At 37.3% G+C, this 18,162-nt stretch overlaps 1 protein-coding gene across 2 annotated transcripts in view; it reads right to left on the bottom strand.

Annotated features, from left to right (window-relative positions):
* The window catches only part of arhgap31 (Rho GTPase activating protein 31), a 31,841-nt gene extending 15,599 nt beyond the window's left edge, over positions 1-16,242 (bottom strand). Inside the window, exons 1-6 of one of the 2 annotated variants that reach the window (XM_051892509.1) lie at positions 15,638-16,242; positions 6,387-6,489; positions 6,120-6,264; positions 5,047-5,129; positions 1,337-1,444; positions 856-998 (exon numbers count right to left, since the gene is read on the bottom strand). In XM_051892509.1, the coding sequence (XP_051748469.1) occupies positions 856-998; positions 1,337-1,444; positions 5,047-5,129; positions 6,120-6,264; positions 6,387-6,489; positions 15,638-15,737 (682 nt within the window). In that variant the 5' untranslated portion in view covers positions 15,738-16,242. The remainder of the gene's footprint in view (positions 1-855; positions 999-1,336; positions 1,445-5,046; positions 5,130-6,119; positions 6,265-6,386; positions 6,490-15,637) is intronic. The other variant, XM_051892508.1, reaches the window with a different exon arrangement.
* Between the last annotated feature and the right edge of the window lie 1,920 nt (positions 16,243-18,162).

Raw genomic sequence — 18,162 nt, 5'->3', positions numbered from 1 at the left:
TTTACAGTTGGCACAATGCAGTCAGGCAGGTAAAGTTCTCCTGGCATCCGCCAAACCCAGAGTCACCCAAATAGAGAAACGTGGTTCGTCACTCCACTCGAACACGATTCCACTGCTCCAGAGTCCAGTGGCGGCGTGCTTTACACCACTCCATCCAACGCTTGGCATTGTATTTGGTGATGTAAGGCTTTCATGCAGCTGCTCGGCCATGGAAACCCATTCCATGAAGCTCCCGCTGCACAGTTTTTGTGCTGATATTAACGCCAGCGGTAGCTTGGAACTCTTCAGCTATGGATTCAGCAGAGCACTGGTGACTTTTTATGCACCATGCGCCTCAGCACTCGGTGACCTCGCTCTGTGACTTTATGTGGTCTTCCGCTTCGTGGCTGAGTTGCTGCTTTTCCTAAACGCTTCCACTTACAGTTGACCGTGGAATATCTAGCTGGGATGAAATTTCACAAACTGACTTATTGCAGAGGTGGCATCCTATCCCAGTACTACGCTTGAATCCACTGAGCTCTTCAGAACAACTCATTTTTTTTCACAAATATTTGTTAATGTAGACTGCATGGCTAGTTGCTTGATTTTATACACCCGTGGCAATGGGTCTGATTGAAACACCTGAATTCATTAATTAAGAGGTGTGTCCCAGTACTTTTGTCCATATAGTTTAATTTGGACTCTAAGGGGCCATTTACACAACACCATTTTAAACTAAAAATGGAAAACGTTTTATGCATTTTGGCTGTTTATTTACACAACAGTGGCATTTTGGGGGCAAAAAGGCAATAAAAATGCTACCAGGACGCTGACAGTTAACAGGCTAATGCTACAATAGTTTAATGCTAGATGTACCTTCTCTGGACTTGGAGGACTGAACTTCCTGGTTGAAGATTTGCTCAGTGTGGTTGAGAATGAACTCCACAACTGACTGCTGGACCCGCACCTCCTGAAATGCTATATCACCATTGCAGGAGGGCACCTCTACCTCCTTGGAGCTAGACCAAAAGAAAAGAGAGTACTTAGAAAAGCATGTTTATTTAGTAGGCTGCAGTGAAGATAATGAACAAATCATCCATCTTTGTGAGGAATAATAGCATGTAGCATGAATGCCTCTTGAAGAACGTTTCCTATTCATCATCATCATTCATCAACAGACAAGTATAATAATACCATGAATATGATAATTATATAATTGTATTTACTTCTGCAAGTTCACTGTAGACCTCACATATTTGTGGTATAACCAATTATATGACTTTTTGTGTCATACAGAATTATGTAGACAATGGATAATTAGTATATGAAATGAAAGTAAAACTGCTGCAAGACTCACCGAAGTAGATTTGGAGCCCACACCAGGGCAAGATTGCGAGCGTGCATGTTGGTTTGGTGACTGAGGGTAGCTAAATGTGCCAAATGTTTGGTGAGGTATTCCAGAGTTCTAGGAAAGCAGAACAAAATACAGCCATAAAGCCATTTGTATTTAATTTAATGTGTATTACTTCAAAGTAACTGTAAATTATCTTTATCATTTCAAGTAACGTAATTAAAAAGTCTATAAAATTATTTAATTTCAAGTTTACATTCTTTGACTTGGTATTTTTATAACAAGGATCAATTCACCTGTAAATAAAAATCTTGCACATTTTTATTTTATGTTAACCTGTATGACATAAGGCCCGTTCACACCAAGAACGATAACTATAAAGATAACGATAAAGATATAGTTCTAAAAATCGTTCTAAATATAAAAGAATAGCACTGTCCACACCACAGCTATAACGATAAACTATATCATTGGGATCACTTTCAGAACGATTTTTTTCCAGCTGTTGAACGATAAAATACTGACAGCCAATCAGAATCCATTCTCATTTAAGGGTTCGCACATTTAAAATGGCAGACGACACTGCGGAGAAGTTAATCGCCAAGGTCCAGAAAAAGCCACCACTGTTTAAAGTCAAACCCCCTTTTCAGGGATACTTTAAAGAAAATGGATATATAGAAAACAATCAGTCATATCCTCTGAATAAATGGTGAGAAGTATTAACGATGAGATGATTTTGCCAGGCTAGCAAACAGTGTAACATAAAATTACCTCAGGTATCCAGCGCTAGTTTTGACAACATTGTCTTGTTTCCTTTGAAGTTGCAGTGAAAAAGACTAGGTGATGTTTTTATTCCACTATTGACTTAGTCAGCTAAATTCTGTGGAAGCCCGTTTCCGCCACTAAATAAAAAAATTAAAACAGTAATTGTGACTTTTTATCTCAGAATTGCGAGTTTAAATCTCACAATTCTGACTTTTTTTCTCGCAATTGCGAGTTATAAAGTCACAATTCTGAGATATAAACTCACAATTGCGAGTTATAAAGTCACAATTCTGACTTTTTTTCTCACAATTGCGAGTTATAAAGTCACAATTCTGAGATATAAACTCACAATTGTGAGTTATAAAGTCACAATTCTGACTTTTTTTCTCACAATTGCGAGTTATAAAGTCACAATTCTGAGATATAAACTCACAATTGTGAGTTATAAAGTCACAATTCTGACTTTTTTTTTCACAATTGCGAGTTATAAAGTCACAATTCTGAGATATAAACTCACAATTGCGTGATATAAAGTCAGAATTGTGAGAAAAAAAGTCAGAATTGTTACTTTATATCATGCAATTGCGAGTTTATATCTCAGAATTGTGACTTTTTTTCTCACAATTGTAAGTTATAAAGTCAGAATTGCGAGAAAAAAAAATCAGAATTCTGACTTTATATCACGCAATTGTGAGAAAAAAGTCGCAATTACTGTTTTTATTTTTTTAATTAGTGCGGAAACGGGCTTCCATTAAATTCACTGTTAGATTAGATCGATTGCACTAGCTATTCACTCGAAACATAGCATGCTGAGGACATCTGCTGGTTAATGCAAAGCCGTATAAATGCAACACGAACAGCAAAAACATGTTGTACACTTTGAAACCACAGCGCATGAGTTTAGAATAAACAGACCGTTAACGTTCGGTGGTGTGGACGCATATATACACTATACTGCCAAAAGTTTTGGGACGCCTGCCTTTACGTGCACATGAACTTTAATGACATCCCATTCTTAATCCGTAGGGTTTAATATGGAGTTGGCCCACCCTTTGCAACTATTACAGCTTCTACTCTTCTGGGAAGGCTTTCCACAAGGTTTAGGAGTGTGTTTATGGGAATTTTTGACCATTCTTCTAGAAGCGCATTTGTGAGGTCAGGCAGTGATGTTGGCAAGAAGGCCTGGCTCGCAGTCTCCGCACTAATTCATCCCAAAGGTGAATTTCGGGTTGATGTCAGGACTCTGTGCAGGCCAGTCAAGTTCCTCCACACCAAACTCGCTCATCCATGTTTTTATGGACCTTGCTTTGTGCACTGGTGCGCAGTCATGTTGGAACAGGAAGGGGCCATCCCCAAACTGTTCCCACAAAGTTGGGAGCATGAAATTGTCCAAAATGTCTTGGTATGCTGAAGCATTAAAAGTTCCTTTCACTGGAACTAAGGGGCCAAGCCCAACCCCTGAAAAACAACCCCACACCATAATCCCCCCTCCACCAAACTTTGCACTTGGCACAATGCAGTCAGGCAAGTACCGTTCTCCTGGCAACCGCCAAACCCAGACTCGTCCATCGGATTGCCGAAGTGTGATTCGTCACTCCAGAGAACAAGTCTCCACTGCTCTAGAGTCCAGTGGCGGCGTGCTTTACACCACTGCACCCGACGCTTTGCATTGCACTTGGTGATGTAAGGCTTGGATGCAGCTGCTCGGCCATGGAAACCCATTCCATGAAGCTCTCTACGCACTGTTCTTGAGCTAATCTGAAGGCCACATGAAGTTTGGAGGTTTGTAGCTATTGACTCTGCAGAAAGTTGGCGACTTCTGCGCACTGTGCACCTCAGCATGCGTTGACCCCGCTCTGTGATTTTACGTGGCCCACCACTTCGTGGCTGAGTTGCTGTTGTTCCCAATTGCTTCCACTTTGTTATGATACCACTAACAGTTGACCGTGGAATATTTAGTAGTGAGGAAATTTCACAAATGGACTTATTGTACAGGTGGCAACCTATCACGGTACCACGCTTGAATTCACTGAGCTCCTGAGAGCGACCCATTCTTTCACAAATGTTTGTAGAAGCAGTCTGCATGCCTAGGTGCTTGATTTGATAGACCTGTGGCCATGGAAGTGATTGGAACACCTGAATTCAATGATTTGGAGGGGTGTCCCAATACTTTTGGCAATATAGTGTAATTATCTTTATAGTTATCATTCTTGGTGTGAATGGGCCTTTACTCTTTTCCTATGGAAAACAAAATGAGAATATAGGACTAATGCACTCTTTTCCATGCAATTTAAATGAATAGAGCTTGCAATCTTCAAAAAGGAAACACCTTAAAAGTATCATAAAAGTAGTTTATATGACTTGTGTATTAAGTCTTTCTAAGTTATAACTTAGTCTGATGAACATACTGATAATTAAATCGTTATTCACAATAACAAACATTCGTAAACAGCATCGCCAAGTTGTGGTTAGAAGCACAGTTTCTTCTTAGTATGACAAGTGGACTTAAAGGGACAGTACACCCAAAATGAAAAATCTGTCATCATTTACTCACCCTCAAGTTGTTACAAACCTGTATGAATTTCTTTCTTCTGCTAAACACAAAAGATGATATTTTGAAGAATATGGGTAACCAAACAGTTTATGGGCCCCATTGACTTCCATAGTATGAAACACACACACACACACACACACACACACACACTATGGAAGTCAGTGGGGCCCATCAAATGTTATAATGCTTTTTGTCATTTTGGTGCTTGACAGTCCCAATACTTATTAACTTCAGTTATATTAAAAAGACTCGCAAGGATATTCTTCAAACTTTTACCTTTTGTGTTCCAAACAGAAAGGAAGTCATACAGGTTTGGAATGACATGGGTGTAAATAAAGACAAAAGTTTACAAAGTAAAGCCACATATTAAAATAAACCACAATAATGTCAGCTGTACCTGAAGTGTGAAACGGGAAGTTCTTTTATGACACTCCTGATGTTTCGGAGTTGCTCCTGCTCCTCTTTAACTGACACCGCATTCTTTTGCACAAAAATAGAGATGGAGGAACATTAATTCCTGGATGCAGGAGAACATTGTTTTAAAATGTTTTTGATGTTTGGACACACATCTATCAATAGTGGCTGGAAGTCACTTGTATTTAGCTAATAATCATTTCAAATATGGTAGTTGGTGGTTGCAGTGGTCCAGATGGAACTAATCCTAAACTTATATCCTATTATTTGTAGGAAACACTTACACATGTTTATCTAATATACTATATATGAGCACAGACCATAAACCTTTATTGTTTTAACCCTGTAAAGACTGACAAATGACTAATAGTATTTTAATAGTTAACATTTAATAGTGACTTTTTTTTTTTTATGGAACAGTTTATTGACAAGATTTTGCTAAAAAAAAAAAAAAAAAAAAAAGGTGTATGGATATTCAAGTAAACCTAAGTTGCTTCAGTCCAGTCCAGTGTTCATCTTGAAATATTACTAACAATATAAAAAGTTATTCTTATATTCACTTTAAAATCAGCCAAGATTTCACAGCAAAAAGATTATACTAAAAGGCCTAAAAATTAATTATGAACTATCAATCAGAGGGTAATAAAGTAGAAGAAAATCGATGAAGTAGTAGATTGTGAAGTTTTGATCTTGTTGATAAATTAGAGGTCTTAGAAATTGGCATATCAGATATGACAGTCTTTATAGGGAATTCTTTTTCTTTTTCTTTAAGTATTAACCTCTTTGCATTACTGAACTCTTGAGGTGTTTTCAACTTATTTGTCTCCTCCTGTCCTGTCTACATTTGGCTGCTTTCTTTTCTCCTTCCTCTTTGTACTATATCTTTGTATAGTTTTGTATCTACTGTCCCTATGATAAATGTCACTTGTATCCAAATACTGAATGTTTTTGTACTTTTTATTTAAGACACTAGGCCACTGTATCAGATGCAATCTATCATTCTGCTATTCTAGTCTAGTCTAGCCCATCCTTTTGTTGTCTTGCTCACATACTTACTGTAAATTTCTTGTAGAGTTCATAAGTGAGGAGAGGGTTGGGGAGCTCTCTGAAGTACAGCTTGCATAAAGAGCCAACGCAGTGGATATCCTGAAGATACACTTCTTTAGTGAGGTCAGGACAGAGCTCAGAGCAAAACTCCTGTCTGTATGCGCACATAGAGAAACACACAAAGAACTGATTGTATAAATGATGTATAAGCAAGGGTTTCCCACCATCCAAAACACAATTGTATGCATGAGGTGTTGAGTCTAAAAACTGGCCAACCTGAGTCTTTGAATGTTGGATGTGATTCCTGAGAGTCTGTAGATTCCATCCACAATCCCATGTTCCTCTATGAACTCTGCACAAGTCTTCAGAACGTGAGGAACTAGACAAAAACAAGACAAATGCATTGATGGTCATTCAGATATATCAAAGAAGCTTAATTTATTGAAAGAAAAGTAAAATCTGGTCATCATTTATTCACCCTTATATCATTCCAAGCCTTCATGACTTACCTTTTTTCAAGAAACACAAATTAAGATATTTTGAAGAATGTTCACGCTGATCTTATCCATATAATAAAAGCATACCGTAGAAAAATAATACCATAAAGTATTATAAGTATATGTCTTTTGCACTACATTCTTCATTCTCCAAGTCTTCTGAGGCCACATGATAGATTTCTATGCTAAAAAAATTGTTTTATAATCCTCAGGTGTGAGAAACTCCTTTCTGCGGGTGCAAAAGTGGCTGGTATAACATGAGTTACTACGTGTCATGATCTGTCAAGACACATGAGTACCAATGTTGTCTTGCAACCTGACATGTCTGCATGCAGTAAGTTTGAATACTATATATACTGTATGCAGCATGAATGAGATTTAAGCACTGATTTATGGACTTTTTATAATGTTTTTATGATGTTGTTTGTTGGTTTTTGACCTTTTTGGAGCTTGGCATCCCCTAGTCACTGTAAGCTTTCAAAAATATTTCAGTTTGTGTTCCACAGAAGATATGAGTTTAGAACGGCATGAGGCTGAGTAAATGACAAACTATTCTTTTAAATGATTATTCAATGATTAAGTGAAATAATGAAAACATCCTGTAAAAGTGCAACTGCAACAAACTGATTGTGAAAATGCTAATTGTAATGCATCTATTATTACTGTCGCACTTATCGGCAGAAAAAGCTGCATGGTAAAGGCGCTGAATAAGAAAGTGTTACACATTAAGGACTTATAAATGATGATGATATTAAATAATAATAAAATGCTATTTTTGAGTCTGGGAAAAAACATGTATGGTTTGGTTGCGAGCGATTTGATGACAGTCATGGCAGTCACAGGCAGCGTTGCCAAGCCTGTGGTTTTCCCACCGTAATTGGACTACTTTTAAGTTGTTGCTGCGGGTAATTGTTTTTTCCATGGGTTGATTTCCACCCCCGTATGTATGATTTTGGTGCTCAAACACCCAGAAAACACCCCCCAGACATAACAATTCAGGGGAGAATTCGTCCGCCCGATGGAGAAAATTGCATTGGGCTATTTTTGGGCTACTTTTGACTAGCCGTTGGGCTACTTTTGTTGCACAGACCTGGCAACCCTGGTCACAGGAAACATTTTTACAGCCATTTTTCATCTTATGTACAGTATTACAGGAACAAGCCATTTTGGCAGAAAATGTAATCAGATCTTTTTTGACATCTTGCCATCAAAATGCTGACCATGTATCTCAAGATGACATCTGTCATCATGGATTATGATAGCAACTCCAACAAAGACACTGCATGCCAATTTTGAAGTCAGTCGGACCAACTGTACTCTAGTTAAAGTCATTTTCATGTTTTGTTGCACAGTGCCTCTAAGTGGCCTGCTGTACCCTGCTACTATTCTGTGTCTTTAGACTGAGTCCTTACACAAGTGCGTCAAATTTGGCAAAAATATCTCATTCCGTTTAAGAGTTATATCCATTTATCCATTCCAGACCAGCAGGTAATATCATTCTGTTTATTCTAACCGATAATATTCTGTTTATTCTGTTTTTGATTCCAACGATATCGTTTCTCTGTGCCGTTATTGTTATAGTTGTGGTTTGGATCTGCTATTATTTTACATTTAGAACTATATCTTTATCTTATAGTTATCGTCCTTGGTGTGAACGGGCCTTAAGGGCGGAAACCTGCGATGAGCCAAACATCAAATGAAGTAAAATGACATGGAACGAAAATAATGAAGTTGTCTTCAGAAGCCATGTTTGTTACAGCAGCATCTCAGAGAAAGTACATTGGAGAAAGCTGAATGTGTAAAGTGTACACAATATTGTTAAAGTTATTTTAAAAAATTAACGGATTTCTGTTGTTTGTGCAAATGTTCTACAATAATCTGACATTAATTGTGATCTCGACTCGATTAATTATTAGAAGTTATTACTTCACCACTTGCGCATGACATCATTAACGACAGTCTTATATTGTTGAACCAACATGGATCAAACGCTGGAAATGCAACCACATTTTCAGGAAACAGTCATGATTAGTTAATTCCTCTAACAATACTAACACAGCAAGTTACATTGTTGTATTGGAAACGCACACCAGGTTATTATTGCAGAAGCAATGCGCTAAAATGTAAAAGCATTACGCTAGAGTAAATGCAATAACAGTTCAAAAGTTATTAGCAGCATAATAATTGAAAATACTTGAAATACTGAGCAGTATTTCAGTATTTATTGGTTTGAATTAAAGACAATCAGGCTGTTCTCTGTCCATGTGCAAAATTTCACAACTTCTTACCATACAGTTCTATGGGCTGCCATTGACTTCAATGACAGAAGAAGTATAAGAAGAACTAACAATTACAAGACTGACAATTATTGACATACCAAAATATAGGGCTATATTATTAATGTGTAAGAAAGCTCAGATTTTTTTGTTTTGGAAAAACTTGAGGAACAACGTTGAAGTTAATAGTGAAATCTGACTTTTGAACACAGTTTGAGACATTGTTGAGAAACTCTAGAAGGGTCATATTTGAGATAATTTGGGGTGTGTAGCTTTTTGCAGTTTGGCAAGGCTTTGTGTGAGAAAATATTGAAAAATATGGGGGGAAAAAAGCCCCAAACCTTATACCCTAAAGCTAATACTTTTGAAGTAATCTTCAGTTTTTATGCACCCGGGAACAAATAAGAGACACCTATATATACCAAACATTTGTAAACCAAATATTTATTACATTTTGGTTACATAAATAAAGTAGTCTAATATCCATGAACTATTATACATCATTGCAAAATATATAAGAAACATATTTCAAGTCAGTGTTCTTTGTGTATTAACGTTTTAAATAGTCTGTATGTGCATTTCTGTTGTCTCTCTTTGAAACTGTAGTGTTTCATGTAGACTACAGTATTACATCGTCCTTCCTTTATCCTGTCAGGCTGCTTATTGTGGAGAAGGTGGGCCAGGGCAGGAAGTTAAAAATGGTTTGTTTGTTTCAGAGGAAACCTGACACACCCAGGCCTTGCAGCTGGTATTACTTATGACACTTCCTCTTATTCTAAAAGGCCTTTGGAAAGTTCCCACCCAACTTCATCACTTCCTAACCATACCTTCAGCCATGATATCTTTAAGCTTTGTTTAGGTTTGTTTAGAGGACACTAAACAGACAGTATCATGATGGGATACCATTTTTATCAGGTTTATCACAGTAAAAGTAATTTTATAACCTTTATTTTACTGTGCTTATTTCTAACATTGAACACAAATGGAGAAATTGTGTTCCATACCATACTGTAAAAAATGTACTTTTTGGAGTACATTTGACAAGAAAATAATAATTCAGTCTTTGTACTTCAAAATTTCACATTTAACTCAATGTTATGCCATTTCTTATTTGTGATTAATCATGAAATTTGCTACCAATTTCTGAATGATTGTTTCTACACCACTACAATCCATCCATCTATCCATTTTCCAAACCACTTGTCCTATGAAGGGTCGCAGGGATGCTGAAGCTGATTCCCCTTAAAAAAAACAGGGCCTAGATTCAATATGTTGACACGTCAATGGCATCAAACCTCCTTCGTACTTGTCATGATGTTACGACATGCAAGAACCAATGAGGTTTCATGTTATCATTATTGATGTCATCGTGTTATTTGATTTGACAGTAATCAAATTTTGGTCTGTTCATTATACAAAGTGACTGTACCGATTCAGAAACTGCTATGGATTACTTTCATGCAACTTTTGGGTTCTTTTTGGAAACTTTGGATCTGATTTTATTGGAGTTTGCTTCAATTTAGTTTGTATTAAAGCTTGTTTCGGCCTCAGAGTAATTCTGAGCCACAATTAAATTTAGTTATTAATTTTATTATTATTTTTCAAAAATTCAATCATTTGTTGGCCTTTTTTGTTGTTGGACAGAAAAACTTGAGAAAAAGTAGGAAATTTTGAGGATATGGTATCCGGAAATTGTTAACCAAACTTGAACTCATCATGAGCGTTAAGGCTTAAAGGGATAGTTCACCCAAAAATGAAAATGATCCCATGATTTACTCACCCTCAAGACATCCTAGGTGTATATGACTATCTCTTTTTTCAGACGAACACAATCAGAGATATATTTAAAAATATCCTTAGTCCTCCAAGGTTTATAATGGTTGTGAATGGGGGGGGCCGCGTTTTGAAGTAAAAAATAATGCATCCATCCATAAAAAAAAGTAATCCATACGACTCCAGTGGGTTAATAAAGGCCTTCTGAAGCGAAGCGATGCGTATTTGTAAGAAAAATATCCATATTTAAAACTTTATAAATTCAAATAACTAGCTTCCAGCGGACGACCGTACGCATACTGCGCAACTCGACTTGCAGCAGAAGAGTATCATCCTTTGACCTGAGGCACAACGTAATGACGAACGCGGAAGCTCAGAGGATAGAGCAAAACAAATCATCAGTCACAGATTATAGTCTAAAACAATAGTTTTTAAAGAGAAATTTTGGAGGATTTCGATATAAGAGAAGAGGAGCTTGAGTTTGTTGCACAGCCCTATTTGTTTAAACCGCAAGAGGCGTCTAAGCTTACGATACTCCTACATCCTGCGTCATACGCCACGTCACGGGTTATTCATTTGGCGCAAGTCAACTTGCGCATTCTGCGTACGGTCGTCCGCCGGAAGCTCGTTATTTGAATTTATAAAGTTTTAAATATGGATATTTTTCTTACAAAAATGCATCGCTTCACTTCAGAAGGCCTTTATTAACCCCTTATAGTTATATAAATTACTTTGATTATGGATGGATGCATTATTTTTGACTTCAAAACGCAGCTCCCCATTCACAACCATTATAAACCTTGGAGAACTAAGGATATTTTTAAATATATCTCCGACTGTGTTTGTCTGAAGAAGTCATATACACCTTGGATGGCTTGAGGGTGAGTAAATCATGGGATCATTTTCATTTTTGGGTGAACTATCCCTTTAATATATCAGAGCATGTGAACTAAACACTAGGCCACAGCTTATAGTTAATTTTAGCATTTTATTAAAAAAAACACAATTTAAAAAAAACAAAATTTTTTTTTGGAAATACAGACCAGACGACAGAACACAATGAGCGCAGCACTGAAAAGGGGCGGGGCTACATAAGGTCTATAGAGTAGTAGGCTTAACACTTTTTAAGCATGCAAAATACTTTGTTCACAGAATAAATTATCAGGCACTTCAATGGGTCTTGGTCCATTTGAAGAGAATTGAAAGAATGCTTATTCAAGTGCTTCACTTTAAAAACATATTCCCATTCATTTAAAATAATGAAATAGCCCTCTTGCTGTAGGAAAAAATATTAGCAATTGCACACCTGAACCAATTAACCATCCAGAGTCTGAGGAAGTCTACACTTCCCATACTTAATCTACCCTTATCTAAAAACTGAGGCACAAATCTTTCACCTAAATGTGTATCACAGAACTTTATGTAAAAAAAAAAAAAAAAAAAAATCATAAAGAGAGATCAACCTAGAGTAGCCTAACTGAAAATCAACACACATAGCAAAGCACATCCCCTGTGGAAGCTTGTTTCCGCCACGGAATAACAAAATAAAAGTAATTGTGACTTTTTGTCATTCAATTATGACTTAATTTCTCGCAATTCTCAGTTTATAACTCCAAATTCTGAATTTTCTCCAGATTGTGAGATATAAACTCAGCATTGCAAGAAAAAAAGGTCAGAATTGTGTGATATAAACTCACAGTTAACTTACAAAAAAGTCAGAATTGTAATATAAAAGTCGCAATTACCTTTTTAACTGCGAGTTTCTGACTTTTTTCTTGCAATTGCGAGTTTATATCACAATTCTGACTTTCTTGCAATTCTGACTTTATAACTAACAATTCTGAATTTTTCTTCAGATTATGAGAAATAAACTCAGCATTGCGAGAAAAAATTTAGAAATGTGAGGTATAAACTCAGAACTGCGCGAAATAAAGTCAGAATTGTGAGATAAAAAGTCGCAATTACCTTTTTAACTGGAGTTTCTTACTTTTTTCTTGCAATTTCAAGTTTATAACACAATTTTGACTTTATATAAGCTCACAATTGCGAGTAATAAGTCAAAATTGCGATATATAAACTTTATAATTATTCAGACTTTATAACTCGCAATTGCGAGTTTATATCTCCCAATTCTGATATATTTTCTTGCAATTATAAGTTTACAAATTGCAATTCTGACTTTTTTTCTCAGAATTGTGAGATATAAGCTCACAATTGTGATTTATAAAGTCAGAACTGTGAGATATAAATTTGCAATTGCAAGAAAAAAAGTCAGAATTGTGAGATAAAAAGTTGCCATTAAGAAAATCTTTAAGAAAATTGAAGAAAGTACAAAAGTAAACGTAAAGAAAGGAAAGTAAAATTTAGGAATTTAGGGAAAACCCAAATCATTTACTATTCATAAATTCTGCTTGGGATGCAGTGAAGACCTCCAACAGGACGGATGAATGAATGATTGTTCTGTGAGAGGAAGGCGACTAAGAAAAGCTCTCGTTTTGACCTGCCGGTCAGAGAGATACTTTTTAAGTGTTTTACAATCATTGATAAATCCTGCTTTAGTTTTTATATGTTGTATTTAGTAGAAGGAGATACTGACAGTGAAAAGTAAAGAATATCTTGTTAAAAACACCAACACATGTTGTGTTTTGGATGGAGGTTCACATACCGGATACTGGTGTGTTGGTGTTCACACAAGGCTTCTTTACCAGCTTAACTTGCAAAACTGTCTTAGAAATTCATGGAGTAAATTAGTAAAAAGTAGGCCTTTCAGGATGGTGAATATAAGAATTCATCCAAAATGTATTCTGACTTTCCTGCTCAACTCCTGCTAAAAACCTTTTTTGAAACACTATTTGATATCACACAATAGAGTTGATGGATATTACTTAGCACTCATATCTATCCAGAAAGTATAAATCAATTTTATGCTCATACAATGTCTAAAAATCACTAGCCAAAGGCACCTGTGGAATGGGAAAAAACTCCATAAGATGCTTAAAGGGTTATTTCACCCAAAAATAAAAAATCTGTCATTATTTACTCACCCTCATGTCATTTCACATCCGTAAGACCTTCGTTCATCATCGGAACACAAATTAAGATATTTTTGATAAAATCCGATGGCTCAGCGAGGCCTCCATTGACAGCAAGATAATTAACACTTTCAGATGCCCAGGAAGCTACTAAAGACATATTTAAAACAGTTAATGTGACTACAGTGGTTCAACCTTAATGTTATGAAGCGACGAGAATACTTTTTGTGCACCAATAAAATAATATAACAACTTTATTCAACAATATCTAGTGATGGTTGATTTCAAAACACTGCTTCATGAAGCTTCGAAGCTTTATGAATCTTTTGTTTCGAATCAGTGGTTCATTAGTGTTTCAAAATGTTTCGAAATTTCAATGGTTCACGTGACTTTGGCAGTTTGACACGCTCCAAACCTCTGATTCGAAACAAAAGATTCATAAAGCTTCGAAGCTTCATGAAGCAGTGTTTTGAAATCGCCCACCACTAGATATTGTTGAATAAAGTCGCTTTTTTTTTTTTTTTTGGCACACAAAAAGTATTCTCGTCGTTTCATAACATTAAGGTTTTAAATGTGTCTTTAGTAGCTTTCTGGGCATATGAAAGTGTTAATTATCTTGCTGTCAATGGAGGCCTCACTGAGCCATCGGATTTTATCAAAAATATCATAATTTGAGTGAGTAATTAATGACAGAATTTTCATTTTTGGGTGAACTAACCCTTTAAGTAATGAAAGAAAATCAACTGCTTAATTGCTGTTTTTTTTTTTTTTTTTTTAAATAACTAAAAAATGTTGGGTTGTTTCAACCCATGTTTTAGAGTTACATTAAAGAATGATTTAAGCATTAGTAATAATTGTTAACAATTGTGTTTTCTTAGTTAAAAGTAAAATATTAAAATGGAATATAATCTTACTTAAACACAGAAAAAGAATCAAATTCTCTGCACAGTTTTAAAATAAAGCTTTCCGGTAAATGTCTTGAGAGCGTTTACGGTCATTCTGCTTGCCTCAATGTTCAAAACATGTGAGCAGACAGGATCTTAAACAAAAGACTGTTTCACAGTTACAGGCTTCAGATGAACTCGGTCAAGTCACATGGATCTGTCAAACTATGGGTGGCATCACACTGTTTCCAGATCAGTATTGTGTTTCGTCTCTTATAATGTTAAGAAAAGCTGCTTGAAGAGGTGAATCATATGCGGTTATGGTTGATACCCATCAAAAATGTACAATCGTAACACACCCTGAAATTTATTTTAAGGATGGGAACAAAAACTTTGAGCTAACAAATGAAGAATGTCCAATGGCATATCGGACATGAATTAAGTGATATTCTCAGTCACTTTGAGAGGAACCGGTGCTTTTTATTTAAACAGCCTTCGACGTGAAATATAGTGATATTTCATTAACAGAATGTCGGCATTTAATATGACGTATATCTTTAAAATCTAGTCCTCCCTTTTCTCCTCCTCTTTTCCCCCTTCCTCTTCCTCTGAACAATTCCTTTGCTCTTTATTTTCTTTTAATGCTTATGTGTACTTGGTAAATCTAAGCAATAAACAGGCTAAGATTACATCCAGATTTGTTTTGTACCCATTAACACACCCAAAGTGGAGATTATTAGGCAATACCTTACAGTTAATTAGCTTTAGGCAAGAGGAAAAGTGTCCACCGCAAGGACTCAAAAGTTTGTAGCCCGACTCTGAATAAAGTATCTTCTTTTTCAATTGCACAAAAACATAGATACATCATTCAACCAGCACTGGGTGAGCGAAAATGGGTGTTGGTTTATTACACGTAGCTAATGTTTACGCAGAGGCCCAGGCTGCTGCTCTGGTGTGGGTCTGTAATAAAGTAAACTTATTATGACTGCTGGGGCTTTGAAAAAAAGGGGCAGCCCGTTATATGAATGGCAAGAGGAGGAGTGAGTATGGAAAAGAGGAATTTACCGTCTTGTCCTGAATTCTGCAGATGTTCAGTCAAGTCACAGCCGAACGCATTTTCAGTTCCTTTCCTTTTGGACTTCAGCTTGGCAGCCTTATTCTTCATCAGGCTTCAGTAACGTATCCAGATCAGAGTAAATACACCTTAAAATCAACCATTGGTCCCACAGCGCATGGGATGGGAAGGGGGGAAATGCGGTCAAAGTCAAAAAGAAAAGCCCAAATCAGGAAGTCCACAGTGTCAAACAAAAGAAATCATCCGCTCACATCTTGACTAAGCCACCACAGAGCTGGTGTGGGCGAAGAATTCTGGAGCGGTACACGCCCAACGTCACTTCATCATCAGGGTCTCTCCTCCCTCATGCCCCTGAACAGAGCGTGAGGTGAGACTCTGTGTCGCGTCTGAGGGGAAAAGTTACGACACAATGTTCTGCCCCTCCAAGAAGCTTTGCAGAAGAGACACTTTTCTGTTCTATCTAACTATCTATCTATCTATCCATCCATCCTTTTCGTTCCACGTTGTTCAGGAGGTCATCGCGTGCTGGTGTTGAGTGGAGGCTTGAAATGTCAGAACTTTTTGCAAAGGGGAGGGCAGAGGAGCAAAGGGGAGGGGAGAGAAATAACTGCCTGCTTTTTCTTCACCAGTTTGGACATTACTGAACCCCTTTCACCCAACCCCCCCCCCGACCACCCCGCTTTCTCTCTTCCTCCCTCCTTTTTTTCTTTTTTGTAGCCATGGCTCCAACAGGAAACCTGCTCTCTGCCTTCCTGAACGCTTCCAGAATACACAATTTCCTGTAAAGGGAACCTTGTTTGGAAAACAAAAACAGACCAAGAGAAGGACGTTGGGGAGAGAGACAGCAAGATGGGGAGAGAGAGAAAGGCAGAAGGAGATACACAGAGAGGGTGCAGGAAAAAACTGGAGAACATTACAGAGCAGATGAGAGAGGGGGAAAACACAAGGTTCCCGTTAACCACGGCTTGTTAGCCATTTTGAGTGTTTCTGCAACTACAGGCACTTTTATGTCCATGGGGCTGATTTTTATTAAAACCAAGAGATTCCTTTTCCCAGGTTTTCTTGGAAACTTTTTTACTGTGACTCCATCATAGTTTTTGCTACTTTTCAATGTATAGATTTTATTGTTTTACTCTTGTCCCAGAATTATTAAAATCCATCATTACAGCATTCTTAGAAAAAAAGATTCAGTGGGGTTCAATATAGAAACCTTAAAGGTTCTTGGCTCAATTTTAAAGAACCCTTTATGCCCTTTATTAAAATGAGATTTATTAAACCAGAGCCTGACAGAATCTTTAAAGTCCCCCTGAAATCAAAATTTCAGTTTTTTAGCTTTTAGTATGAATATGTTAGCCTTAAGCCCTGGGTATACTTCGGTCGCCCACGTTCGTGCACCGTCCACATGATGTAATTTTCGTCATGCGGAGGGCTCGCCGGCCGGCCGCACACCCCATCTGCGTGCAGAGTTTTTTTAGCTTGTTTGCTGTACACCTTGTCACACAGCAGCTTTAAGGCATTGTTCTGTTTTTTTGTTATAAGTCAGAAATGACAAGGAGGCAGCCTCATGCAATACAAAGTCAATGGAGACAGTTGGATTGCCCCCCCCCCCCCCCGGTGTGGGCGTGGCCTAAATGTGCTCTGTCTCTATTGGCTATTTTTAAAAAGGGGAGGAGCTGTTCGATATGTCCCGCCCTGTCTTCCTGTTTCAGTTGAAATTACGTCAACACATTGAATAATGCTGCGTGTTCCAAGACACTTCAGTGGTTCTAGAACCATTTCTTCTAAGAGCACATTTTTCATAAATTATGATAATGTAAACAAAGAGTAAAAAGCTACAGACCATTTCAATATTTACTGTATGTAAGCAATTTTTGATGGTCCCTCTCAGCATCATGCTTACTGCGATCAACATTTTTTCCATTTACAAGTTTTTTTCAAAAGTTAGTGTAAATGGTTACCAACGAAGTCAATGAAGAACATGCTTGAATTAAAGCTGCAAGCAGCGATGAAAGGGCCCTCGCACCCGGGCTCACCGCCACCTGTTGGCCTTAGGAAAACAGTGAACGGTGGGCGACATGCATGTAAGCATGTGTTTCTGGGAGTGAATTACAGTGTAAAGCATGCCATTTTCTGTTGCCAGCAGGTGGCGCTATGACTAACTGAATATTGGCATATAGATGTCTTTAGGCCAGGATTCTTATCACACATGTTAAGTTTGGGGCAGATTGGACATTGTATGCCTGAGTTACAACAGCTTCCTCTTTCATGGCGAAACATCAGACTTTGTCAGGCCGCCACGGACACGCCCTTTAGTGAAAACTCTAGATCTTCACAATTTAACATCGCTAAGGCCTTTAGATTAGACTGACCAAATATGATGTGGTTCTGGTTAAATCTGTATGAGGAGTTAATCACAGTGTAAAACATGTCATTTCCTGTTGCCCGCAGGTGGCGCTATGACGGTAACTGAATATTGCCATGTAGATGTCTTCAGGCCAGGACTCTTATCAAACAT

The sequence above is a fragment of the Ctenopharyngodon idella genome, chromosome 5, assembly GCF_019924925.1.
Source record: "Ctenopharyngodon idella isolate HZGC_01 chromosome 5, HZGC01, whole genome shotgun sequence".
Lineage (NCBI taxonomy): Eukaryota > Metazoa > Chordata > Actinopteri > Cypriniformes > Xenocyprididae > Ctenopharyngodon > Ctenopharyngodon idella.
The sequence above is the reverse complement of the archived record's forward strand: the minus strand, read 5'-3'. Positions and strand labels throughout refer to the sequence as shown.